This window comes from Neoarius graeffei, chromosome 23, assembly GCF_027579695.1.
Source record: "Neoarius graeffei isolate fNeoGra1 chromosome 23, fNeoGra1.pri, whole genome shotgun sequence".
In the NCBI taxonomy this organism is placed as follows: domain Eukaryota; kingdom Metazoa; phylum Chordata; class Actinopteri; order Siluriformes; family Ariidae; genus Neoarius; species Neoarius graeffei.
Genome location: NC_083591.1, coordinates 10,662,922 through 10,690,437, shown reverse-complemented (window position 1 = coordinate 10,690,437; position 27,516 = coordinate 10,662,922). Strand labels below are relative to the sequence as shown.

Below are 27,516 nucleotides of genomic sequence, written 5' to 3'. Positions count from 1 at the left end.
GTTGGTCCGTGTATCAATATTGAGTGGTTTTTTTGTTTTTCATTTTCTAGATTGAATGGAATACTTGAATGATCGGATGATACACGGACCACCCATTTGGGATGTGGGTAATAAACGTTTGAAATGTCATCTACTGAAGAAACGGAAGAAAACATCGTAGCGTAAACTGTTAGGTTTCTGGTGGGAATTAGCAATGCGCTTGCTATCTTTGTTGGGTGTGTTAAACCGTATGGGTTTAAGTGGAATAATTGTAAGGAGTTATGTTATCAAGACAACGTTTTAAGCAAGGTAAGGCCATTTGATTATTAATTTCCCCGCCATGGCATGACGTGGGCCCATATGATTTTGCCTTGTGCAGCTATCACACATTTGAATTAGGTTCGCCTCATTTGCGCTGAAGAATATGGTTTATCGCGCAGTCTAAACGGACTTGGGTGTTGGTTGATTCTTTTTTTTATTTCCCATGCTTGAAAGGGTATGATCCTGCTCATCGTGTACTTTTTTTTGATGGAGTAGGTGAAATAGTGCTGCAAATGCGTTTCAACGCAGACATGTGTAAACGACAGTTGAATGCTATTTTCAAGATGAAGGAAGAGTTGCGTGATGCTTTGAAATATCTCTTAATCCATTCATCAATGCACAAAATTCGCTTTGCTGCTTAATCCATACCACAATGCACATAATTCGCTATGCTGCTTTTAAATAGTACATTTGAGGCATAGGCGCAGGTCTGGACAAGGTCCGCCGGTATAGGCGCACGTTACACAGTAGGCCGAAACAAAATATTATTTTTTTCTCGGTAATACCGTATACCCCGGGAAAACACAGAGAAAGTTTAAAGGTATCAAAATTTGGATACCGCCCAACCCTAGTGCACACCTTTAAACTAATACGTTGTTGAAGCACCTTTTGATTTAATTACAGCATTCAGTCTTTTTGGGTTCACACCTGCCATCAATTAAAATGACTCTGATTAACCCCAAATAAAGTTCAGACATTTACTCAGTTGCATCTTCCAGTAAAAGCCAGGGTTCACAGAGAGCTTACAAAGCATCAAAGGGATCTCACTGCTGAAAGGTATCAGTCAGGAGAAGGGGACAAAAACATTTCCACGGCATTAGATATACCATGGAGCACAGTGAAGACAGTCATCAAGAAGTGGAGAAAATATGGGACAACAGTGACGTTACCGAGAACTGGACGTCCCTCCAAAATTGATGAAAAGACAAGATGAAAACTGGTCAGGGAGGCTGCCGAGAGGCCGACAGCAACACTGAAGGAGCTGCAGGAATTTCTGGCAAGTACTGGTTGTGTACTATATGTGAAAACAATCTCATGTATTCTCCATATGTCTGGACCATGAGGCAGGGTCAAAGAAAAACATCCAGGCCCGGCTAAATTTAGCAAAAAAAACATCAACTCTCCCAAAAGCATGTAGGAAAATGTGTTATGGTCTGATGAAACCAAGGTTGAACTTTTTGGCCACAATTCCAAAAGGTATGTTTGGCACAAAAACAACACTACACATTACCAAAAGAACACCATACCCACGGTGAAGCATGGTGGTGGCAGCATCATGTTTTGGGGTTGTTTTTCTTCAGCTGGAACAGGGGCTTTAGTCAAGGTGGAGGGAATTATGAACAGTTCTAAATACCAGTCAATTTTGGCCCAAAACCTTCAGGTGTCTGCTAGAAAGATGAAGATGAAGAGGAATTTAATCTTTCAGCATGACAATGACCCCAAAAAAGTTTTTGAACAGCCCAGCCAGAGCCCAGACCTAAATCTGATTGAAAATCTGTGGGGTGACCTGAAGAGGGCTGTGCACAAGAGACGCCCTCGCAATCTGACAGATTTGGAGCGCAAGGAAGAGTGGGCAAATATTGCCAAGTCTAGATGTGGCAGGCTGACAGACTCCGACCCAAAAAGACTGAACGCTGTGATTAAATCAAAAGGTGCTTCAACAACGTACTGTATTAGTATAAGGGTGTGCACACTTATGCAACCAGCTTATTGTACGTTTTTTATTTTTTATGTTTTTCCCCCGAACAGATTTGTTTGTTTTTCAATTGAATTGTACAGGTTATAGGTCACATTAAAGGTGGGAGAAGTTTGAAATGATTTATCGTGGTCTCATTTTTTTACATCAGAAAAACCCATCATTTTAACGGGGTGTGGACACTTTTTATATCCACTGTACATTCAGGTTTTGATACAGTTATGGAACTCAAATCAACCAAGGAGTGATGGAGCTGTCGTGGAATTTTTTTTTTGGATTATCTTTTCTGCTTTTCAACTTTTTTTGTAATTGCTCTTTTGTTTCTATTGTCTCTGTTGTTCACATTTTTGTATGCCGTACATTCTTATGTAGTCTGTCATTTCTGTAGCTAGTGTTTTTTTGTTTTTTTGTTTGTTTGTTTGTTTGTTTTTTACTTTTTGTACATCACATAGTTCCATGTGTGGTCCCTGTGTTGTTTCAAAGTTTTGGTATTGTTCTTCAGTATTGTTCAGAAAATGGTCAAACAAAAAACACTGATACAAATCACTGATATTGTATCCCTTGGTTCAGTTCATATCTTGTGTTCATTGTTTGTTTGTGCACGGTTGCCTTTGTCTGTTGTCTTTGTTTTGTTGTACTGTATAGCCTTTGTGTTGGTATAAATTTCATCTCATCTCATTATCTGTAGCCGCTTTATCCTGTTCTACAGGGTCGCAGGCAAGCTGGAGCCTATCCCAGCTGACTACGGGCGAAAGGCGGGGTACACCCTGGACAAGTCGCCAGGTCATCACAGGGCTGACACATAGACACAGACAACCATTCATACTCACATTCACACCTACGGTCAATTTAGAGTCACCAGTTAACCTAACCTGCATGTCTTTGGACTGTGGGGGAAACCGGAGCGCCCGGAGGAAACCCACGCGGACATGGGGAGAACATGCAAACTCCGCACAGAAAGGCCCTCACCGGCCACGGGGCTCGAACCCGGACCTTCTTGCTGTGAGGCGACAGCGCTACCCACTACACCACCGTGCCACCCTTGGTATAAATTTAAAAAACAAAAACGAGATAAATTGTGAGCTACTGCTCGCTTACGTATCCCCCCCCCCCCCCCGCTTTCGCTTATATCAGAATTCAAGCAATCAAAGGAATAGGACACTTATTATGAATGTTGACTTCAACAAATAATTAACCCCGAAACAAGTAAGTAAAGAGCAGTGTCTCTCCCCAGGTATTTCAAATAGCATCCTCATAAACTGTCATTTTGAAATAGTATTTTGCTTCTTGAAATAGTGTCAAAATCCACGCTACATGTTTCGTAAATACATTCAGTTGTTAAACAAGAAGTCGATGTGCGACAGACCTGAAAATGGTATACATGGTATAGAACCTTAAGCTGAAGCTCTGTATTAAATATCAAGCAGGTGTGATTTGTAGTTGCTGAGAAAAATGTTACCAAATTGTTGTAAATCCATGCTATATGTTTTGTAAATACATTGTCGGTAAACAGGAAGTCGATGTGGGACAGACCTGAAAACGGTATACACGGTATAGAACCCCAAGCTGAAGCTCGGTACCAAATCTCAAGCAGTTCTGATTTGTAGTTGCTGAGAAAAGTGTTATGAAATTTTTGTAAATCCACGCTATATGTTTTGTAAATACATTCAGCCGGTAAACAGGAAGTCGATGTGGGACAGACCTGAAAACGGTCGACATGGTATAGAACCCCAAGCTGAAGTTTGGTACCAAGTACCAAGTGACTATGATTTGTGGTTGCTGAGAAACCACAAATTTTGGACGGATGGACATACGGAGAGACGGATGGACAGATGTAAACCAGTATACCCCCCTTCCTTTGGAGCAGGGGTATTAAAAAAAAAAAATCCAGGGTGAGCCATCATTTGTTGAGAGAGAATCATTTGATCTGGAAGCAAATGTCTATTTATTCATTTATTTATTTAAGATGTTAGCCACGCCTCCTGCCAGTGAGTATCGTATATTGTTAATTGTTGACTTGAAGATAAAAGGTTCAAATCATGGAACGCCAAAAGAAAAAAAAAGAACCAATGTGGATCTTTGTCTGTTGTGTCTAGGTTGACACAGCCAAGGAAGCTCACACACTTGTTAAGATGTCAGGAGCAGGACAGAAGGCTGTGCACGACCGATTAACCACCAGCATAATTGGAATCAACCAATCATTTTGATTTCCTTTGAGTGGGGATAAAAATGTCACGCCAGGCTTCTGGAAGGCAGAGATACTGTATGTCACTGATTGAAGGATGAGTGCAGGCTGACCATTAGCTTCCTTTGATTGATGCAATCCCGTTTTATTAATTAGCATGTTTTACAATGACAATTACCCATATTACTTGCTGTGAGATTTTTGGGGGGATCTGATGGTGATTTCCTGATTCTCATGCTTAATTGTTTTTGTTTGGTTATTAATGCATGATTATAGGATGCCAATTTTAATGCACCATTATTTTAAAGGGGAACTGAAGTCATTTTTAAACTTGCTTTATTTCTTAATTAACGTGTTATTCAACTACGTTTTCGGTTTTAGTAACCTTATATCATGACTCGTATTGGCAACTAATTGCAATTAAATATTATACTTATCGGCCTTTTTGTTGGCGGCACGGTGGTGTAGTGGTTAGCGCTGTCGCCTCACAGCAAGAAGGTCCGGGTTCGAGCCCCATGGCCGACGAGGGCCTTTCTGTGCGGAGTTTGCATGTTCTCCCCGTGTCCGCGTGGGTTTCCTCCGGGTGCTCCGGTTTCCCCCACAGTCCAAAGACATGCAGGTTAGGTTAACTGGTGACTCTAAATTGACCGTAGGTGTGAATGGTTGTCTGTGTCTATGTGTCAGCCCTGTGATGACCTGGCGACTTGTCCAGGGTGTACCCTGCCTCTCGCCCGTAATCAGCTGGGATAGGCTCCAGCTTGCCTGCGACCCTGTAGAACAGGATAAAGTGGCTAGAGATAATGAGATGAGATGGTCCATGGCAGGCGTCGCTTATCCGCGCGATCTTCACAAGACTTGTGCGAGACTTCGAAACGTCAAGCGTCAGCCAGGTGTCCGTGCCGCCATTTTGAAAACTGTTTTCCAAACGAAATATTGCACAAAAACGAGTTTAAATGACGATTACTGCCTACTTTTTCAAACTTTCCTGATTGCTATCAAAACAAACAAAACTTCCAACTTGATCGCATCAGCATTCGAAAGAGTGCGCATGCGTCTTTTGATGACGATGGCAGATGTTGGTCACTTTGATTTCCGCTGTACCTTTTACTTCCGTCCTATGATGTCTCATACAGGTCTCAACGGATCTTGTTTACGGCCATTGCTTTGACACATGGACTGATATATCACATAGCATATTCTAAACACTCATAACTTGCTATAGCAGCGACAAAATAGCGATCAAAAATGCGTTCCTATATTTAATAAAATGAGACAAACAGAATTTTGATAATAAAAAAATTGCCTTCAGTTCTCCTTTAAATACCATCTCTGGGGCATCCTTGCCACCAGGGGGCATTGTGAGTATTTTGTTCATTTCCATGGCTTTGGCAGGGCGCCACCTGGTGGTCTGATGTATCTACTGTATCTGGAGCGCAGAACCCCTCAATCCAGGGCCCAAAGAGACAGTAAGAAATAAATGGTAACCGGTTTGGGAAGTTGCTGAGAAAATTAGAAATCTGTACAGCTCTTTTTAGCGGTGTTATCTGTCTATTTAACGTGCGATTTTAAAATTTTGTTCCAAGTGGAATCTAATGAAATGAGCTCTTCTGGTAAAACGTTCTGAAATTAAATCAGTGCCTCGAAAAAAAAAATAGCCAAAGCACTATTGTGCATATTTAAATGATGTGCTAAATTTTTCAGCACTTAGGTGTTCTGTGAATTTTTCTTTCCCCCCCCCTTTTTTTTTTTAAATATTCATGCCACAGCAGATCAGTGTAATGTGTTTCTGGTGCTCATATCCGTTCCACTGCTGAGTCTTATACAGAGGAGCTGGATGAAATACGCTTTTTTTTTTTTACTACAGCTGCAGGGGCACCTTGGGAAAAGTAGGCCATGTCACTGCACCTTAGTCGGCCATGTACAACCCTCTCCACCCCCCTAAACACTCGCATGGTATCACCTAACCTCCTCCCTGCTGTCCAATGGAGTGCAGTAAAATGCATTTTCCTTCATGCTGGGAGGGGCAGTAAGTGTGTGTGTGTGTGTGTGTGTGTGTGTGTGTGTGTGTGTGTGTGTGTGTGTGTGTGAGCGAGTGTGTGTGTAACACACTGCCATGCCAAAGTGATTCCCCCTTTTCCATGCACAATTGGTCACAGGCTGCACATTTTCCCTTTTTATACTGCAGGCGGAGGGCAGAGCTTTCATCGTGAGTAGCCCAGAAAGGAAACAAAACAAGAAGGGAAAAATAGAAAGGAAAAGAAAAATAGAATAAATATCTTACAAAACAGGATTTTGGCTGTATATTTTAAGGGCAACGCAATGAATAAGAGCAAAACCAGTACTCGTCCAGTCCCTATTAATATCTCCATTTTATTTTTTGAATAATTGAAGCTAATATATATTTATACTAGTGGTGCTGAATTCTTAATTGTGGCTGGTGAAAAAGCGATCAATTTTCTTCATACCACAGTTGAATTCTCAAATCAAAAGGTTTTGTTTTTTTTTAATAACAGAAGCTGTGACAGGAGTTCCAGCTACGACATAAAGGATAGATTTATATTAAAGGTAGCCTGCCTTTCAGATTTTTCAAGTCTAGGTCATAAAAAGAATTTTCCCTGACACCTATTTTTGTTTAGTGGACCGAAAGCTACTGAACTCGAATCGCAGACTTCCAATTTTATTAGTTTTCTTTAAATAGAACAATTAATGAATTTAGGGCCATGTGGCCCTAAATTCTCCACTATTTTTTCCTGCTTCACCATGACCCAATTCAAGATACTACATCATGCGTCAAGGGATGGGCTTTCCCCATTTGCGCAAGGCATTTTGGGATACAAATTTGAAATAGGAGAATAAAATGGAGGACGTGAATGAAACGTGAAAGACCGACTACAGTAACGGAAAACAAGAGGAAAAGACGTTATGTTATATACGAAGGAAAGAAAATGCAGGACCAAAATTATAAATATCAGTGGTCAGCGAGCACCTCGGTGTGATCAGTTCATGGATTAAAGCAAAAAAAAAAAAAAATATTTGACTGAAAATTTACGGGGGGGGGGGGGGGGGGGGGGGGGGGGGGGTTATGGGTGGATTTCGATGAAATTCTGAGAATGGTTAACTTAGAACTGATAACTTTATCAATTAATTAATGGATTAATATATTCAATTTATTGCACTTTCCATTGCTTCCATATATTATTTTTTTGTGACAAACCACACAAATGCAAGTGCCTGGAATGTTTAGTTTTTTGCACCATGAACTAAATGGCTTTCCGTTTTCAGCTATTTCGTACAGCCAAGCCCACCTCCACTTGTTTTTTACACCTTTATCGATGGCAGACACATCAGTGCCTTCTTTCATGTAAAGCGCATCCATGCTGCCGAAACCGAAAGCAGAATGATATGCTCCTCTATGCTCGACGTCAATATAGAAAAAAGTTTGGATCTTTGCTTAAATTAAATTTAAAATTATAATTTGACCTTACTTTGTGTTGAATACGACTTCAAAAACAATTCAAGATTTTATTAAGAGAAATATTGTGGCCAACACGAGTGTTAAGTTACCTAAAAGATCGCGTTAAGTTGGCTGCTATCTACTTTGCGTTCGTTCTCATTTTCCTCCATCATTTCATAGGCCAGAAACAGATGTTTTGATGTAATTTAACTTAGTAGGCTATGATTATTATTTAACCGTAGTCTTCTAGACATTTTGACTGTTTGGGGCATTGAACGCTGGTGGATGATTTTCAGGGAATAAAGTTTAGCGCATGTCGGAACATCATTGTGCTCGCAGCCTCCAACTCCTCAAACGTCCTTTAAATTGTGATATAACGTAGGCTATAAGGCACGGTTCTAACATACCTTACACACTGGCCTAACGAGAATAATAATTGTTGGGACGTCTGCTGATTTGTTAGCTATAAATTTAGGTCTAATTACTTCTGACAGTCTGCAAGCATTGCACCGTCGGGTCTTCAAATCTAGCTGAAGCAGAGGAGCGGGCTTTCCGGGGTTTATTTTTTCGTTTTTTTTTTTAATATGCTCTATTTCTATATGTCCAAGTTTGAACTAAGTCATTTTGGCAAGATTTAATTTAATACAAAACAAAAATGGTCAGACACAAGCACGCCAAGCACATGGGAATGTATTTTGCCAATTTTGACAGCGCATGTTTTTTTAATGCCGCACCGTAGACAGCGAACGTTTAAACATGATCAAACATAGGAAATGAACGACACAAAGCATGGCTCAAAAACAAAAAAGTTAAATAAACCCTGCTGATAGTTGATGGTGTTGCAACACATCAGTGTAATAACCCAAACTCTACCCAACCACCCGTCATTTTAATTCTCCTCGGATCAGCACCGACCTCACATTTGGCCTTGGGAGAGTTCAGTTGACGGAAATCCGTCACACGACGGAAAACTTTAATCCATGGATCAGTTGTTCGTTTAGCGAGAGAATGATGTAACAGTCAGTGCATGGTCAAGGTAAACCTGTAGATGGCAGTAATGCAACACTGTGGATGCCAGCTGCCAGAAAACCCAAAAGAAGAAGGTAAACTTGCACATGTGCACACGGACTTCCTCTGTCTGCTTGACTGCGTGAAGCGAGTGATTTCATGCACATTATTTGCTCAGGAATCCCCTCAAATTAAATAACTTCCCAGCCACAGAATGGCCTGTTTCTTTTTTTAGATATTGCAGAAATAAACATATATCACAATGACCAAATTTCAGAGGGAACTAAATTTCACCGATTTTATAAAATCGAAAGGCCGTCTAGTTTTGACGAGCTCATTCACAGGGGCTTGGATAGCAGACATGGAACCTAATCTAAAGCTAACAAGAAGGACAATCAGTAGAGTCCATATCTCCACCAAGCCACATATTATCAACATCAAAATCGGACCACTTGAACCTTGGATAATACTAAAGCTGGACACCAAGTTTCATCCAAATCCGTTCAGTACTTTTTGAGTTACATTGGGAACAGGGGAAAAAAATTCTGGATCCACATACATATCCATATTTACTTCAAAATCTAATGAATTGTCCCTTGGCCCATGGCCCACCTTTCCTCAACATTTCATCAAAATCCATTCACTACTTTTTGAGTTACATTTGGAAGAGTCAAATAAATGGAGGAAAAACATAACCTCCTCTAACAAAGTTGGTGGAGGTAATAATAAGCAGCAACATGTTTAGGTCACACCAATTCAATTAGTTGGTTCTCGGAATCGCCGCTTGAAGAAAATGCAAAATGAAAAAAAAAAATCGAAATCAAACTCCCGCCAGCAGAAAAGGTCACGTGACGTGAGGTCACGTGATGTCAAAAACCAATCAAATCACCCCTTTCACTTTCGATAAAGACTTGTGGAAGAAACATGCCTGTGGAGGGGAGTCCTGCAAAGCCTGTGTTTGTGATTGTTAGGATATTCAGCGAACAGAAGCGTAAAATCTTTGACAGGTGTGTTGAAATTCTGTTTACTGGTTTGCCTGTATTGTTTGGTCTATTTCCACCGCTAATTTTACAATCAGAGCATTTTTTATTTTATTTTTATTTCGCCCGCTCGCTTCATATTTTTCCTGAAAAAATCCGAGAACCAACTAATTAAATTGGTGTGGCCTTAATAAAGAAAAAACACATTATCGTTGGTATTGGGAAGCTTTCTGTAAGCAGGTGTTTATTTAAAGGAGAACTGAAGGCAAATTTTTTATTATCAAAATTCTATTTAACTCATTTTATTAAATATAGGAATGCATTTTTGTTCGCTATTTTGTCACTGCTATAGCAAGTTATGAGTGTTTGAAATGTGCTCTGTAATATACGTATCAGTCCGTATGTTGAACCAATGGCCGTAAACGAGATTCGTTGAGACCTGTGCGAGACATCGTAGGACAGAAGTAAAACGTACAGCGGAAATCAAAGTGACCAACATCTGCCAACGTTGTCAAAAGACGCGCGCGCCCTCTTTCGAATGCTGACGTAATCAAGCCGGAAGGTTTGTTTGTTTTGATAGCAAGGTTTGATTGTTTTGACCCCTGATTGAGGTTTTTTCCTCATTAATGGAAAATTAAACCAGTGGAAAATGGTTGCTGGTTTGTGACCGGGGCAACGGACAGAAATGGAAATTTTATAAAAAGCTGGATTTTCAAATCTTCATAACTTTTGCTTTTTTTTCTAGACATATTTACAAAATTAAACATGTTTTCAATTCAGATCTTCACACTCTTTAATTTGATACATTACACAACACTATGACGACTACTTCAAAAAATGGCCTGTCGTCGCTACTTTCTGCTAATCTTTACAGGGGGTGCCAATAATTGTGGACGGCACTGTATGAGCAGCTCTGATAGTAGTTCTGGCTGTAATGCAACTCCCAGGTTTATATTAATGCATAATACATCATGTTATCATTTCTTTAATAACAACTCCTTCACAGGGACTTGTACAGTGGACTTGACATGTAAACTGATTGCAACTGTGGAAAATTTTTAATTAAATTTTAAAATTAGACTCCACTCTCAGCACTTCGTAATGGTCAGGGAAAAAAAAAATCTTCAGGACAACATGGAAAAGACTTTATTCGGAGGGATTTGTGGTTTCTCTGGAGCACGACAAGCTAAAAAACAAAACAAAACCCCCAACTTATTTTGCAGACATTCCATAACGTTAAATGTAAGAATAAATGGATAAAAAGTATGATGTTGTTCTTTAATAAATAAAATTAATTAAACAAATACTGTTGGCTTTGGCATATTGCAGTGGTGGCGTATGAGGAATATAACATCAGGACATGCTCTCATCTCATCTCATTATCTCTAGCCGCTTTATCCTTCTACAGGGTCGCAGGCAAGCTGGAGCCTATCCCAGCTGACGACGGGCGAAAGGCGGGGTACACCCTGGACAAGTCGCCAGGTCATCACAGGGCTGACACATAGACACAGACAACCATTCACACCTACGGTCAATTTAGAGTCACCAGTTAACCTAACCTGCATGTCTTTGGACTGTGGGGGAAACCGGAGCACCCGGAGGAAACCCACGCGGACACGGGGAGAACATGCAAACTCCACACAGAAAGGCCCTCGCCGGCCACGGGGCTCGAACCCGGACCTTCTTGCTGTGAGGCGACAGCGCTAACCACTACACCACCGTGCCGCCCCATCAGGGCATGCTGTTAGTGGAAATTAAATACTTTTGGTATGCTCATACACAAAAGATATAGAGGTACAGTAGGAGTCCACTTCTGTCCCCAAGGTACAATCTACACTAATGTACTGTACATAGGGAGATGAATACTTAAGTATGAGTGAAAAATACTGTCACGAGTGTGCATGGGGGCGGCACGGTGGTGTAGTGGTTAGCGCTGTCGCCTCACAGCAAGAAGGGCCGGGTTCGAGCCCCGTGGCCGGCGAGGGCCTTTCTGTGCGGAGTTTGCATGTTCTCCCCGTGTCCGCGTGGGTTTCCTCCGGGTGCTCCGGTTTCCCCCACAGTCCAGAGACATGCAGGTTAGGTTAACTGGTGACTCTAAATTGACCGTAGGTGTGAATGTGAGTGTGAATGGTTGTCTGTGTCTATGTGTCAGCCCTGTGATGACCTGGCGACTTGTCCAGGGTGTACCCCGCCTTTCGCCCGTAGTCAGCTGGGATAGGCTCCAGCTTGCCTGCGACCCTGTAGAACAGGATAAAGCGGCTAGAGATGAGATGAGTGTGCATGGAAGAAGAGTCTGGAGACAGAAATCCTAGTTTCTCAGTCGTTAACCTGTACTACGGGCTCTGGATAGAACTGGCTTGACTGCACTAGTGCTGGCCTTTGCTAACACTTCGCTACACCTCGACTTCATCTCAGTTATTATTCACTGATATTCATTTCGCTTTTGTTGAATAATTGTTAATTACAAAATTCTAACATTTTACAGCACAAAAGTCGATGCAGTAAATCTGTATACCCTACAAGCTATTTATTCATAAACTAAGCATATCAACATTGCTATGTACCATTGAGATCATGATATATTATTCGGTAGTACACCTTTCTGAGATATCACATGCATCATCAGTGTTTTTATAACAAGATCAACAGTGAGCTACTGCTCACTTATGTATCTCTCCCCCCCCCCGCTTATATCAGAATGCAAGCAATTGAAGGAATAGGACACTTATTATGAATGTTGATTTCAACAAATAATTAACCCTGAAACAAGTAAGTAAAGCGCAGTGTCTCTCCCCAGGGATTTCAAATAGCATCCTGGTAAACTCTCATTTTGAAATAGCATTTTGCTTCTTGAAATAGTGTCAAAATCCACCCTATATGTTTCGTAAATACATTTGGTCGGTAAACAGGAAGTTGATGTGCGACAGACCTGAAAACGGTATACACAGTATAGAACCCCAAGCTGAAGCTCAGTACCAAATCTCAAGCAGTTCTGATTTGTAGTTGCTGAGAAAAGCGTTACGAAAATTTTGTAAATCCACGCTATATGTTTTGTAAATACATTCGGTCGGTAAACAGGAAGTCGATGTGCGACAGACCTGAAAATGGTATACACAGTATAGAACCCCAAGCTGAAGCTCAGTGCCAAATCTCAAGCAGTTCTGATTTGTAGTTGCTGAGAAAAGCATTACGAAAATTTTGTAAATCCACGCATTATGTTTTGTAAATACATTCGGTCGGTAAACAGGAAGTCGATGTGCGACAGACCTGAAAACGGTATACACAGTATAGAAACCCAAGCTGAAGCTCGGTACCAAATCTCAAGCAGTTCTGATTTGTAGTTGCTGAGAAAAGCGTTACGAAAATTTTGTAAATCCACACTATATGTTTCGTTAATACATTCGGTCGGTAAACAGGAAGTCGATGTGCGACAGACCTGAAAACAGTATACACGGTATAGAACCCCAAGCTGAAGCTTGGTACCAAATCTCAAGCAGTTCTGATTTGTAGTTGCTGAGAAAAGCGTTACGAAAATTTTGTAAATCCACACTATATGTTTCGTTAATACATTCGGTCGGTAAACAGGAAGTCGATGTGCGACAGACCTGAAAACAGTATACACGGTATAGAACCCCAAGCTGAAGCTTGGTACCAAATCTCAAGCAGTTCTGATTTGTAGTTGCTGAGAAAAGCGTTACGAAAATTTTGTAAATCCACACTATATGTTTCGTTAATACATTCGGTCGGTAAACAGGAAGTCGATGTGCGACAGACCTGAAAATGGTATACACAATATAGAACCCCAAGCTGAAGCTCAGTACCAAATCTCAAGCAGTTCTGATTTGTAGTTCCTGAGAAAAGCGTTATGAAAATTTCGTAAATCCACGCTATATGTTTTGTAAATACATTCGGTCGGTAAACAGTAAGTCGATGTGCGACAGACCTGAAAACGGTATACACAGTATAGAACCCCAAGCTGAAGCTCAGTGCCAAATCTCAAGCAGTTCTGATTTGTAGTTGCTGAGAAAAGCATTACGAAAATTTTGTAAATCCACGCTATATGTTTTGTAAATACATTCGGTCGGTAAACAGGAAGTCGATGTGCGACAGACCTGAAAACAGTATACACAGTATAGAACCCCAAGCTGAAGCTCGGTACCAAATCTCAAGCAGTTCTGATTTGTAGTTGCTGAGAAAAACATTACGAAAATTTTGTAAATCCACGCTATATGTTTCGTAAATACATTCGGTCGGTAAACAGTAAGTCGATGTGCGACAGACCTGAAAACGGTATACACAGTATAGAACCCCAAGCTGAAGCTCAGTACCAAATCTCAAGCAGTTCTGATTTGTAGTTGCTGAGAAAAGCGTTACGAAAATTTTGTAAATCCACGCTATATGTTTTGTAAATACATTCGGTCGGTAAACAGGAAGTCGATGTGCGACAGACCTGAAAACAGTATACACAGTATAGAAACCCAAGCTGAAGCTCGGTACCAAATCTCAAGCAGTTCTGATTTGTAGTTGCTGAGAAAAACATTACGAAAATTTTGTAAATCCACGCTATATGTTTCGTAAATACATTCGGTCGGTAAACAGGAAGTCGATCCGCGACAGACCTGAAAATGGTATACACGGTATAGAACCCCAAGCTGAAGCTCGGTACCAAATCTCAAGCAGTTCTGATTTGTAGTTGCTGAGAAAAGCGTTACGAAAATTTTGTAAATCCATGCTATATGTTTTGTAAATATATTCGGTCGGTAAACAGGAAGTCGATGTGCGACAGACCTGAAAACGGTATACACAGTATAGAACCCCAAGCTGAAGTTCGGTACCAAATATCAAGCAATTGTGATTTGTAGTTGCTGAGAAAAAGGGTGTTTTGAATGGACGGACAGAGGTAAAAAAAACAGTATACACCCCCTCCTTCGGAGCAGGGGTATAATAATTACAAATGTTTCATAGCTGGACAAATGATGAGAAAGTGGAATCATGGATAAAAAATGGCAGAGGCGCGATCAGGGTTGTGTTGTGTTGAGTTGTGGAGGAGTAATGGAGGGGAGATAAGTCTGTTCCTTAACAAATAGTTTATTGAGGAGCACAGTAGTGCATCCACAATGTTCAATGGGGCGGAAAGCTGCCCGCAGGCCTGCACTATAATGTAGTGCACGCTTACACATGCGCACACACACACACACACACACAAAGACTCAGACTGGAAAACTGCTAATCATTTGATTATGACTTCTTTTTGTGTGAAATGCAGTTTGAACTCCTTCCATTTTAAAGTGCTGTTTATTTGATGAGCATCTAGATTTTGTGTATCACAATTCAGTAATGAAGAAAATTTAATTATTACAAGTGTCCTCATGTAGTGTTCACTAATTAGCAGTGAATTTAATAGAAGACTTAAATCCTGATTTGGATAATATTATGAACTACATAATGTTTCACTTAATGTACAAAAACACACACAGCTGGGTGAGTCTCCTTACTTTTGACGGTGAGGTACATGCTCTTGCTGATGTCAGCGCCCACGTCGTTGCTGACCTTGCACAGGTAGTAGCCACTGTCCTCCTCCAGCACGTGTTTGATGAGCAGTGAGCCTCTCTCCAGCAACTGAACACGAGATCCTGAGTTCAGTGCGATGGGCTGGAACTGAGGAACTCCCGCACCTGGGAACACGGCATCCCAAGAAGGCAAGAAAAATCCATCACATGATTTTATACCACAATTGTTGGTCCAAATCACTGTTTACACTACACTACACTATACTATACATACAGGACACTTTTTCAATGTTCTATTCCCTTCTGGCGGGTTTCATTCATTTGGTTCGATAGCATGCAATATTGTTAGCATATTGCTTATCCTACATGTATTACGTCACTGTACCCAATGGAGAATGAGTACTGAATAGTTTACTATATTGCATGGTTGTCAAGACAACATGACGTCACACATCAGAGCTCATGAGAATATCCAATGAGAGAGTTTTCTGCTGCGCATGAACTCGGCGGCGCCCGCAGTGAACTGAAAATGTCATATTACACATAAAACTTCCATGCTAGTGAGCGACTGTTACAATTTTGTAAACAAACATGGCTGCCAGGTTTGCTGCATTGAATGTATAATAATAATAATAATAATAATAATAATAATATTGGCTGGCTTTTTTCATGGTATACCAGATGTATTCCATTCAGCTAGCATGATATTGAACTCATCTTCGACTCGTTCACTATCATGCTAGCTGAATGGAATATACGGGTATCTGATATACCACTCAACGCCAGCCAATATTATTTAACTATACTATACTAATACTATACTATACTATGATGTTTATATAATTAAATAGACATTGAACTACACAGCAAATTCCCGTGTTGAATTAACACCCAGAGTGTTTATATTGGTCCAATTGGACCAATATAAACACCAATATAAACACTCTGGGTGTTAATTCAACACTGAGGAATTTGCTGTGTAGAGCAGCGGCTACAATTATCAACACCTTAACAATTTTTGGGCCATTGCAAAAGTAGAAAAGACTTTCAATATGTAAATTGTGCATGAATAATTACTCAAACTTCCACTGGAATAAAGTGAGTTGAGTCCCGATTACTTAGCGTATCAGATCACGTGACACCGTTCCACAATTATCGACACCTTTGTCCACAGTTATCGACACCGTTCCACAATTATCAACATCCAGATGATTATTTATAATAAAAAATAATCGGTATGTGGTATTAAGTTAACAAAACATAGTTTTTATTTAAAATTTGTTTTACATAGACTTATATTTAGTACAAAATATCTTTTATATAAATATATCCATGTCGGTGATTACGTAAATGAGGAAGTAATTCTTTTTTTTTTTAAGATTTTTTTTGGGCTTTTTTCACCTTTATTGGATAGGACAGTGTAGAGACAGGACAGGAAATGAGTGGGAGAGACAGACAGGGAAGGATCGGGAAATGACCTCGGGTCGGAATCGAACCCGGGTCCCCGGATTTATGGTATGGCGCCTTATCCACCACGCCCCTGAGGAAGTAAATCTAATGTTTGTAAACAAATGAACTGAATGTTTAACCTGCGTCAGAAAATCTTTTTGTTCCACTTTCTACCCACTTTCTAAGTATTTTCGTAGATCACATTTTGTTAATCGTTCGTTGTTTGTATTCATTTCTAGTTTTGTAGTTTACCAGTAAATATCAACAGGTAATTGATATTGTAACCACATGAAAATCCAGGTCAAAGGTCACATGTCATTCCTCAAAACAAAATATAAAATGTCTACTGATATTGTAATATGTGGTAGATATTTACAACAAATTGCTAAATAAAATTCTGAATGGAATAGAAAAATCTGAATATTTCAAGCATGTATTTTTTTTTTTTTATATGCTAGGAATTTAATTCTGGTCTAACTCTATTTATTGCAGTAGGATCCCAAATACTCCATAAGCATTCCATTCTGTTATGATTCAGAAAAACAATTATTATAAAATCACGGCACTTTTATTTTTTTAAAGTACTTCATCTACTTCAACAATGTTACACAAAGATCGATCCATAATGGTTGTAAATGTCACTTAATTCCACAGCGTGTCGATAATGGTGGACACCGGTGAAAGTGATCACTATTATCGACACCTCACGTGACTTCTCAAACACGCGTTTAGATACAAAATGGCGACTGTCCAATGAGAAACAAAGTACGTTTTGACAAGGAGATCATGAAATATCGGTGAATCTGATCAGTAAAAACATGTCCATGATCTTTCCTCCATATTTACCTATGATGATAATGTCCGGGTTTTCCTCAAATTGCTGATTTGTGCTAAAATAAATTCCATCTCATGTAATGAGCTGCGTCATCAGAGGACAAGATCAAAGGGCGAGGGGGGGGGGGGGTGTGTCTTCCGGTTGATTAATTAACCAATAATAACTGTTGTAACTGAAACTCACCTTTGTGAAATGGTTTTTTATTGGCAAATCTGAAAAGGTGTCGATAATTGTAGCCACCGCTCTAGTTGATTTCTCCCCATCCATCCATCCATCCATCCATTATCTATACGACTTATCCCTCAGGGTTGTGGGGAAAGCTGGAGCCAATCCCAGCTGACTTTGGCCAAAATCCATGGTTGATTTTCTTCCCTATTTCTGCTGTATTTAACATTCCTAATCACAGTGCGATGCCCTACAGGCACAGAAAGCTATTTGGGTAAACTGGTTAATATGCCTTCCTCATTAATACTTGTTCAGTGGTTCTGTGTGGATTCTGCCAGTCTTTCAATTGTGCTTTCTTAATGTCAACAATCTAGTTTGGGTGTGTATAATGGACCCATTGCACTTCATAAGAAACAGCCTCGACTGTTCATGGTGTGGATTCCATAATGTAGTAGGAACATTCCTTTCAGATTCTTCTATTCTCTCAGCTGCACATTCATCTCCTGTTCCACGAAAAGCCAAAGAAAGCTGAGCTGTTGGATTCAGATCTGCTGACTGGGGAGACCAGTGAAGTGCACTGAACTCATTGTCACGGCCACAGAACCAGTTTGAGACAACTTGCGCTTTGTGCCATGGCACTTTATCATGCTGGAATTACCCATTATACAGTGGCATACACAAGTTGGGGTGCCCTTGTTTAAAATGTCTGTTACTGTGAATAATTAAAGGAGAACTTAAGGCAGTTTGTTTTATGATCAAAATTATATTTATCTCATTTTATTAAATATAGGAATGCATGTTTGAACGCTATTTTGTCACTGCTATAGCAAGTTATGAGTGTTTGAAATATGCTATGTAATAGATCAGTCTATATGTTAAAGCAATGGCCGTAAACAAGATTCGTTGAGACCTGAGGACGGAAGTAAAACGTACAGCGGAAATCAAAGTGACCAACGTCTGACAACGTTGTCAAAAGACGTGCGCGCCCGCTTTCGAATGCTGATGTAATCAAGCCGGAAGTTTGTTTTGTTTTGATAGAAATCAGGAAAGTTTGAAAAAAGTAGGCAGTAATCGTCATTTAAACTCGTTTTTGTGCAATATTTCGTTTGGAAAACAGTTTTCAAAATGGCGGCACTGACATCTGGCTGACACTTGACGTTTCAAAGTCTCGCACAAGTCTCGTGAAGATCGCGCAGATAAGCGACGCCTGCCGTGGACCAAACGAACTAAATTCAACATGGCTAAAAACCGAATAGGCCGATAAGTATAATATTTAATTGCGATTAGTTGCCAATATGAGTCACGATATAAGGTTACTAAAAGCGCAAACGTAATTGAATAACACGTTAATTAAGAAATAAAGCAAGTTTAAAAAGGACTTCAGTTCTCCTTTAAAGTATTTTCCACACATTTTGAAAGACTTTTATAAAAGCCCAACTTCTTTAATCTGTCATACTGACAAAGAAACAGTCAAGTGACTTTCCCCAACAGCATACTAAGGATTGCTATATTCTGGTGCATATCAGCTATTCTACATTCAGCTCCAAAGCAAAAATGAGTGAATGAGGTTTCCTTATGAAAGACCATAAACAGGTCAAGCATTAAAAGAGAAGCTGCAATGGTTAGTTCAAGATCCTTCATACTGTCAGCATGGAACAACCAAATGAGACTGTCAATGACTGGATAGCTCACTCCGGCCCCATCTAGTCCAGAAGGAACTATCTAAAGTGGGCTACCTTGCACAATAAATGTTGCAAGCTATATACAGTACACTATATACAAGCTATATATAGAACCTATATACACCCTAGGAATACCTACCTATTTGCCAGAAAGAATCCAAAACAGCGAAGAATTGACTGAGAAGAAGTGATTTTTGTTGAACTGCTCATTAAGGCTCAATGAGTCTGTAACTTCATTAATAACTGTACCGTAATTAAGCAAATCTGGGTAGAAGTTAGATGCACCCTAGGTACCCCTACCTTCATGCCAGAAAGAATCAAAACCGGTGAAGAACTGAGGGAGAAGAATTGATTTGTGTGGAAACTGCTCATTAGGGCTTAATTACTCCATATCTTCATTATTAATTGCAATTATGCAAATGTGGGTAGAAGCTATATGCACCCCAGGCAGACCGATCTTCCTGCCAAAAAGAATAAAAATCGATGAGGAATCGAGAGAGAAGAAGCGATTTTCGTGAAATGTGGACGACACCGGACGGATGATGGACGGACAACAACATGATGGCATAAACTCATCTCCTATCGGCCAGATGAGCTAATAATATGACAAAATAATGTCATTAAGTTGCATATTTACCAAACTTAATTGAGCTTCACAGTGTGGTTTAGCTATAGTTTAATTTCACTTCCATCTTCATGGCTTTATCATCAGTGGATATCTTTACCTTTCGAATGTTTCCACACGATTGTAGGAATCGGGTTCCCTTTAGCCGAACAGTTCAGAATAACAGATTTCCCGTAGATTCCGTCTTGGTCCCGAGGTTGCACCTCAAAATGTGGTGGGACTGTGACAAACAAACAAACAAATAAGGAACCATCTACCACATCTGTGATTATACATATACAGTGGATATAAAGAGTGTACACACCCCGTTAAAATGATCGGTTTTTCTAATGTAAAAAATGAGACCACGAAAAATAATTTCAAAAATTTCCCCACCTTTATGTGACCTATAACCTGTACAATTCAATTGAAAAACAAACAAATCTGTTTGGGGGAAAACATATTTTTTAAAAAATGTACAATAAGCTGGTTACATAAGTGTGCACACCTTTAAACTAATACTTTGCTGAAGCACCTTTTGATTTAATTACAGCGTTCAGTCTTTTTGGGTCGGAGTCTATCAGCCTGCCACATCTAGACTTGGCAATATTTGCCCACTCTTCCTTGCAAAAGCGCTCCAAATCTGTCAGATTGCGAGGGCATCTCTTGTGCACAGCCCTCTTCAGGTCACTCCACAGATTTTCAATCAGATTTAGGTCTGGGCTCTGGCTGGGCCGTTCCAAAACCTTTTTGGGGTCATTGTCATGCTGAAAGATGAAATTCCTCTTCATCTTTCTAGCAGATACCTGAAGGTTTTGGGCCAAAATTGACTGGTATTTAGAACTGTTCATAATTCCCTCCACCTTGACAAAAGCCCCTGTTCCAGCTGAAGAAAAACAACCCCAAAACATGATGCTGCCACCACCATGCTTCACCGTGGGTATGGTGTTCTTTTGGTGATGCACAGTGTTGTTTTTGAGCCAAACATACCTTTTGGAATTGTCGCCAAAATTTTCAACCTTGGTTTCATCAGACCATAACACATTTTCCCACATGCTTTTGGGAGAGTTGATGTATTTTTTTGCAAAATTTAGCTGGGCCTGGATGTTTTTCTTTGTAAGAAAAGGCTTCCATCTTGCGACCCTACCGCATACTCCAGACATATGGAGAATACGGGAGATTGTTGTCACATGTAGTACGCAACCAGTACTTGCCAGAAATTCCTGCAGCTCCTTCAGTGTTGCTGTAGGCCTCTCGGCAGCCTCCCTGACCAGTTTTCATCTTGTCTTTTCATCAATTTTGGAGGGACGTCCAGTTCTCAGTAATGTCACTGTTGTCCCATATTTTCTCCACTTCTTGATGACTGTCTTCACTGTGCTCCATGGTATATCTAATGCCGTGGAAATGTTTTTGTCCCCTTCTCCCGACTGATACCTTTCAGCAGTGAGATCCCTTTGATGCTTTGTAAGCTCTCTGTGAACCCTGGCTTTTGCTGGAGGATGCAACTAAGTAAATGTCTGAACTTTATTTGGGGTTAATCAGAGTCATTTTATCTGATGGCAGGTGTGAACCCAAAAAGAAAAACCTATCATTTTAATGGGGTGTGTACACTTTTTATATCCACTGTATGCTTATCCAATATAAGGCTATGCCATGCTACAGAAATCTGAAATACTCCATTTTATTCTTTATTTCAATGTTTTTACAACTGCACTGTTGAATTCATAGCTCAGATTAATCATATGGTATTGATTTCTATAACAGCATCTTTGACAGTAGTGCTAGCTGCAAGGCAACTGACGAAATTGTTAGAATATATTATCATTTATCAAGTAACAGCTAATTCACAGGACAGGAACTTGTAGGTTGGATGAGTGATAAACAAAGACTCGTGCTGCTGACAAGGAACATATATAGCTGTTAAGCTTCTTGTAAGGAATTATTTATTATTTAGCACTTGCTAACTCGATCTTTTAACTTATTGTCACCTATGAAGCAAAACGTTGACCTCTGACCTTTAACAATAAGCTGAATGCTGTGCTCCACAGCAGCTGCTTCATTGCGGGCGATACAGGTATAGCTCCCGTTGTGTATCTCAGACAGGTTGGAGATACGTAGTGAGCTGGTGAAGTCAATATTGTCGATAGTGACTCCTAAACTGGCGTTGATGGGCTTGCCGTCTTTGTGCCAGGTAATGGACATGGGCAGGTCACCGGAGGTCACCACACAGGGGATGAAGACTCTCTGACCTATGGAGGCGCTTTGGGAGTCTGAGTGCTGGATCAGAGGTGGAACTGAGAGAGCGAGAGAGAGAGAGAGAAAGAGAGAGAGAGTTAATTTGATAGAAGTATTTATACCATAGTGTTGTTGAATTCTCAAATCAGACTTGTCAGAAGTTTATTCATTAATTTTCTATAACAGCACAGCTCTGGTAGCTGCAGGGCAAATTGAAGGATTAGTAATAAACAAATCTAAAATTAGTAATAAATATATTAAATTGTGTTATTTAAATTAAAAAAAACATGTATAATTGTTGATATTGTGAGACTGTCTATAAGGAAATGTTTATTTAACTTTTAAAGCTAGACTGCCTTTCAGATTTTTCAAGTGTAGGTCATAAAAAGAATTTTCCCTGAAACCCAATTATTTTTGTTTCGTGGACCGAAAGCTACTGAATTCGAATCACAGACTTCCAATTTTATTAGTTTTTTAAAAATAGAACAATTAATGAATTTAGGGCCACATGGCCCTAAATTCTCCGCTATTTTTTCCTGCTTCACCATGACCCAATTCAAGATACTACGTCATGCATCACGTGGTGGGGTTTCCCTGTTCGCGCAAAGCATTGTGGGATACAAATTTGAAACACGAGAGAGCAATGGAGGACGTGAGTGTGCGAATGAACCGTGAAAGACCGACTACAGTAACGGAAAGCAAGAAGAAAATACATTATGTTATATACGAAGGAAAGGAAACGCAGGACCAAACTAATAAATATCGGCTGTCAGCGAGCACCTCGGTGTGATCAGCTGTTCATTTAGCGACAGAATGATGGAACTGTCAGTGCACGCTCAAAGTTAAACCTATAGATGGCAGTAATGCAACACTGTGGATGCCAGCTGCCGTAAAACCCAAAAGAAGAAGAAGAAGGCAAACCTGCGCATGCGAACACGGATTTCCTCTGTCTGCTTGATTGCACGAAGCGAGCGACTGCATGCACATTATTTGCTCGGGAATCCCGTCAAATTAAATAACTTCCCAGCCACAGAATGGCCTGATATTTTGTGAGATATTACAGAAATAAACATATATCACAATGAGCAAATTTCACAGGGAACTAAATTTCACTGATTTTATGAAACCGAAAGGCCGTCTCGCTTTAAGGAGCCTTCAGTGTTAGCTCTTCTCAAGTGTTGTCTCATAAAGATGTACCTTTAAGTTTTCCACCATGGGAAAGTCTTCAGGACAGTGCTTTTTGTGTTTTGCAGTTTCTCAGTAACATGAGAACCTGCATTTTATTTTTGTCTTACTGACTTCAACAGAAAGTGAGGGAATGACTATTTATAGTTGCTATAATGTAAGTGAAAGAACCAACTTGTTTCATGGACGTTCCAGGACATTAAATGTAACAATAGAAGAATAAATAATATCACATGCCATCCTTTAATAAACAGTAATAAAAATAATCATTGTTAAATCACTGTGGGACAGCAATTATACAATCGTTAGTTCCGGTCCACTAATATGATTGGTCAAGTGGCATTCCAAGAGTGCCTATATTTCACGTTTCACCGTGTGTATCACTCCACTCGTCAGTTTTCATCACGTAAAATTCCACTTCCTAGTTTGAAACCATTACTACAGTAGTGTTAGCGACATGGTAAACAATACTTTTCAGGAATATAACTTTTGACTTAAAATATGAACATTTTCAGGCTCCTGAGTAGCGCAACAGAAAGGCATTCACTCTATCATCTGGCGATTGCAAGGTCAAAGCCCGGTGATGCCAGAGCCACCTGTGGAGAGACCAAAATTGGTCTATTGAGAGTGAGGGAGGAGATTACAGTGGAAAATAACTCTCCCCTGTCAATTACAGCGATGCTAGCCAGTCATGGGCGTCTGTGAGCTCATGCATACGGAAGTGGGCGGATAGCACTTTCCTACCCGTGTGTTACGCCGCCCCTTGACATTGTATGGGCTATAGTTTGAAAAGATCACATGCTTCCTCTGAGTTTTTTTTTCATGAGGAAGTCATGGCCTAATAGTTAGAGAATTAGCTTTGGGACCAAAAGGTTGCTGGTTCGATTCCCTGGACCACCAGGAATGTCTTGAGCAAGGTACCTGCTCCCCAGGTTGCTCTGGGTATGTTGCTGGATAAGAGCATCTGCTAAATGCCATTAATGTAATGTAAATCCATTACAACGTCAAAGCATGTGATGTTCCTTGCTCTTCCTGGGTGGTAGCTGTTGCGTAATAGAGAAGACTTGTCTGGTGGGTGGGCATTGGCCATGACTAAATCAGGGAGAAAATTTTTGGAAGGAAAAGAAAAAGAAATTTTGTCAGTTGAAGATAAAATGAAAGATGAGCTAGTTAACCAGCTTGCTGACGTGCTGTAAGGTGAGTGTGGCTTCTTCAGGACTGATTTCTGCTAGCGGAGCAAACATTTGGTCCTATTGTGTCTGAAATGTCACTTACAAAATATTAATTTCTTGTTTATACAACTATAAAAGCAATTTTCACATGCAATCGTGGGGTTATACTGAATATCGGCACGGCTATGCCACTCACCCTGCGGCTTCATGCCTGCAGCGAATCACAGCCGTGCCAATATTCAGTATAACCACACTCTTGCTCATGCACTATTGCTTTAGTAATTCTTCAGGATGTTCTATTATAAGAAAATTAATTTGGGACAGTCCGTCATGTTTTATTCTTTACTTGTCATTCTTTGCATACCATCTGACATTCACATGTCGTACCGTACGACTTTCTTCTTCCTACTTGAATAATTACATATGTGGAGGTACATATATGACCACACTTTCATTTCCATATATAAACTCTAATAAAATCCATAATCTGCACACAGACTCTGTTTTAGACTTACAAGCTGTAAGACAGTATGTTATATCTCTTGCTCTGTGTTTTACAAAAATGGAATTTTCTGATTATTTGTGGTGAATTAGTGATCACATACCATTATAGTGTGTGTTTAAACCTATTAAAAATCCTGATTCTGTTTATGAATAAGGATATACCACTGAATACAATGCCAGTCGTCATGTAGCATGTGATGACGAGGCAAACACCAAGTCCGTATCATTAGATGTAAGATAATTGGCAATTTTAAACCACAAGGTCCCACTCTGCCTGTAACACAAGCCACCATTGCTCCAAATCTGCAGATTTCACTGAGGAGGAGGCATAATGTGAGCTAATGAGGGGAGAAGTAGAGCAGTGAAGAGGAAAAAGACAACTATAAAAGGGTTATTTCCTTTCCCGGCAAATTTAGCATAATGCATTCTCAGGGGACCCAGCCATGGTGTGCATCAGCCTGTCGCGAGAATCAATGAGTTAAAATAACGTTGAACTAAAGCAGCACTTCACTGCTTATTTAATTCACAACAAAGTGGGGATAATGGACTCTAGGGATTCCCTCCTAGCTACTTCAGAATTTTAAGCATGAGCAAATTAGCTAACTCAATCGTGGAGATGGTTTTTTTTTCCTTTCCATCACTGATGGCATCCACTCAAAAGAGTAACAAGATGACTGAGCGTATGCTGGTGATGCTACTTGAGAGCATACAGATGGTGATGGGTTTTAAGTTGGACTAGATTATAGTGTCATGGATAAACCATTATAACAATATAGTGTGTTCTAACCAATTATTGGCACCGTCCTTGTCAAAACCAGTGATGGCTGGCTGTGATAGAAGATGGGAGGCTAAAATCTAACATCTCTCAACAGTTCAACGAGTTGAGCAATGCAATATATCGTGAGGTCTTGTTGATAATATAATAAGCATGATGTAAGGCAAACTGTTACTCACATACTTAACCCTCTGGGGTCTGAGGGTATCTTCTGGCACTAATGATTTTGGCATGCTCTGATGTTGTTGTCAATTTCAACAAATCTAAGTAGTATTTTCAAAGTTATATGAGGTTTTTTTTTGTCTTCAGCACAAGTTCAGCTACAATAATATCTATGTAGTATGCCTGTCATGATTGTACTTAAAAAAAAATACCAGATAAATGAAGATGTTATAAAAAGCAGTTTTAGAACTGTGTTGGAATGTGTGAAAAAAACATTACCTTCCCCATTGTGACGAACCGTTTTGGTCACTTGAGGTGATTCTGTTCAGTCTTAGGAATGTATCAAGCACAAAAACTTAAATCTGCTCCATTGATTTGGACAACTAACTGGCGATGAAAAAATGTATGTCCTAATGTTTTAGGATAAAGGGTTGGCAATGGGAGGGGTATTCAATGAAAAGAGTAAAAAATTCCATTCCATTCAATGAGAAGAGTGAAAACCCCTCCCACTGCCAACTCTTAATCCCATCAGGTCAAGTGATCAAAACGATTAACGGAGGGTTAAATTTACTCAAAAAGCATACAAAGAGTATGCACTACAGCGCACGCATATCAACCAATATGCTCATAAGAAATAGAAGAAATATTTGCCCTGACTCGAGTTCATCTTTGGCAGGATCGAGTCAAAGTTCAAAAAGGCACAGCTCATCATCAGTGTCGCAGTTCTCAAAATTGAATTGAATCGCTGTCCTGAATCATCCAAAGCACCTCCTGAGCATCAAATCGCTGTGCCATCTCACAACAAGTTTTACCTCCAAACAGGAAGCCTAAACTATGGCTGACAGATTTTATCCTGTTTACGGTGGGCGTTCCCACCGGGAAAGAGAAACCAATCGACAGAAAGAATGAAACTGATTATCATGCTGTTACCACGTGAATAGTCTTTTAGGAATAGTCTTTTATTCAAGTCTGTACTGCCCTATTCTGTTCATGCCATGTTCCCAACAAATACCAAACATGGTAAGCAAAATAACCTTAAGCGTATGGTTCTGTGGTACTTCATTTTGTGTAATTTATACTTTGATTAGACTGTGCTTAGTCTATATTTGATACTTTTAATTTCTCCTCTGTCACTGGGGACATGGCCAGCTGTAAATGGGAGGAGGAGTTGCAGAGAATGAGCAGGTAATGAATGAGTGATTACACCTGTATGCAATGAATGCGCTGTCTTGCTTTTGTTCTGCTCTGCACAGACGAACAAAATAGCCTTCTTGAATTCTGTTCTGTTTTAATTAATTTTCTGGGTATGTAACAAAAAACAAACAACCAAAAAAACAAAAACAGCCCTCCTCTCCCTCAGTCCCATTATGCACAACAGCGTGTCACAAACATGAACTGCCATAGGTAAAATGGTTAGTGTTAGTACTCAATAACTATCTAAAATAGCACATAAACATGTGATTTGAGACACCATGCTAGTTTGTTTAGTCATTTTCAGACACAGTATCACATGGAACTACACTGCATCCCACGATTTATGTTGGTATTACACCATGCAGACACTTTTTGCAGATCTGCAGAAAAGCAAGGCTTCAAATTACAGCAGGATATGTAC

At 40.0% G+C, this 27,516-nt stretch overlaps 1 protein-coding gene across 1 annotated transcript in view; it reads right to left on the bottom strand.

Moving 5' to 3' along the window:
- dscamb (Down syndrome cell adhesion molecule b) overlaps positions 1-27,516 on the bottom strand; it is a 390,833-nt gene that overhangs the window by 117,308 nt on the left and 246,009 nt on the right. The window contains exons 8-10 of the mRNA XM_060905739.1: positions 21,884-22,162; positions 19,990-20,109; positions 15,119-15,298 (exon numbers count right to left, since the gene is read on the bottom strand). Of these exons, the coding sequence (XP_060761722.1) occupies positions 15,119-15,298; positions 19,990-20,109; positions 21,884-22,162 (579 nt within the window). The remainder of the gene's footprint in view (positions 1-15,118; positions 15,299-19,989; positions 20,110-21,883; positions 22,163-27,516) is intronic.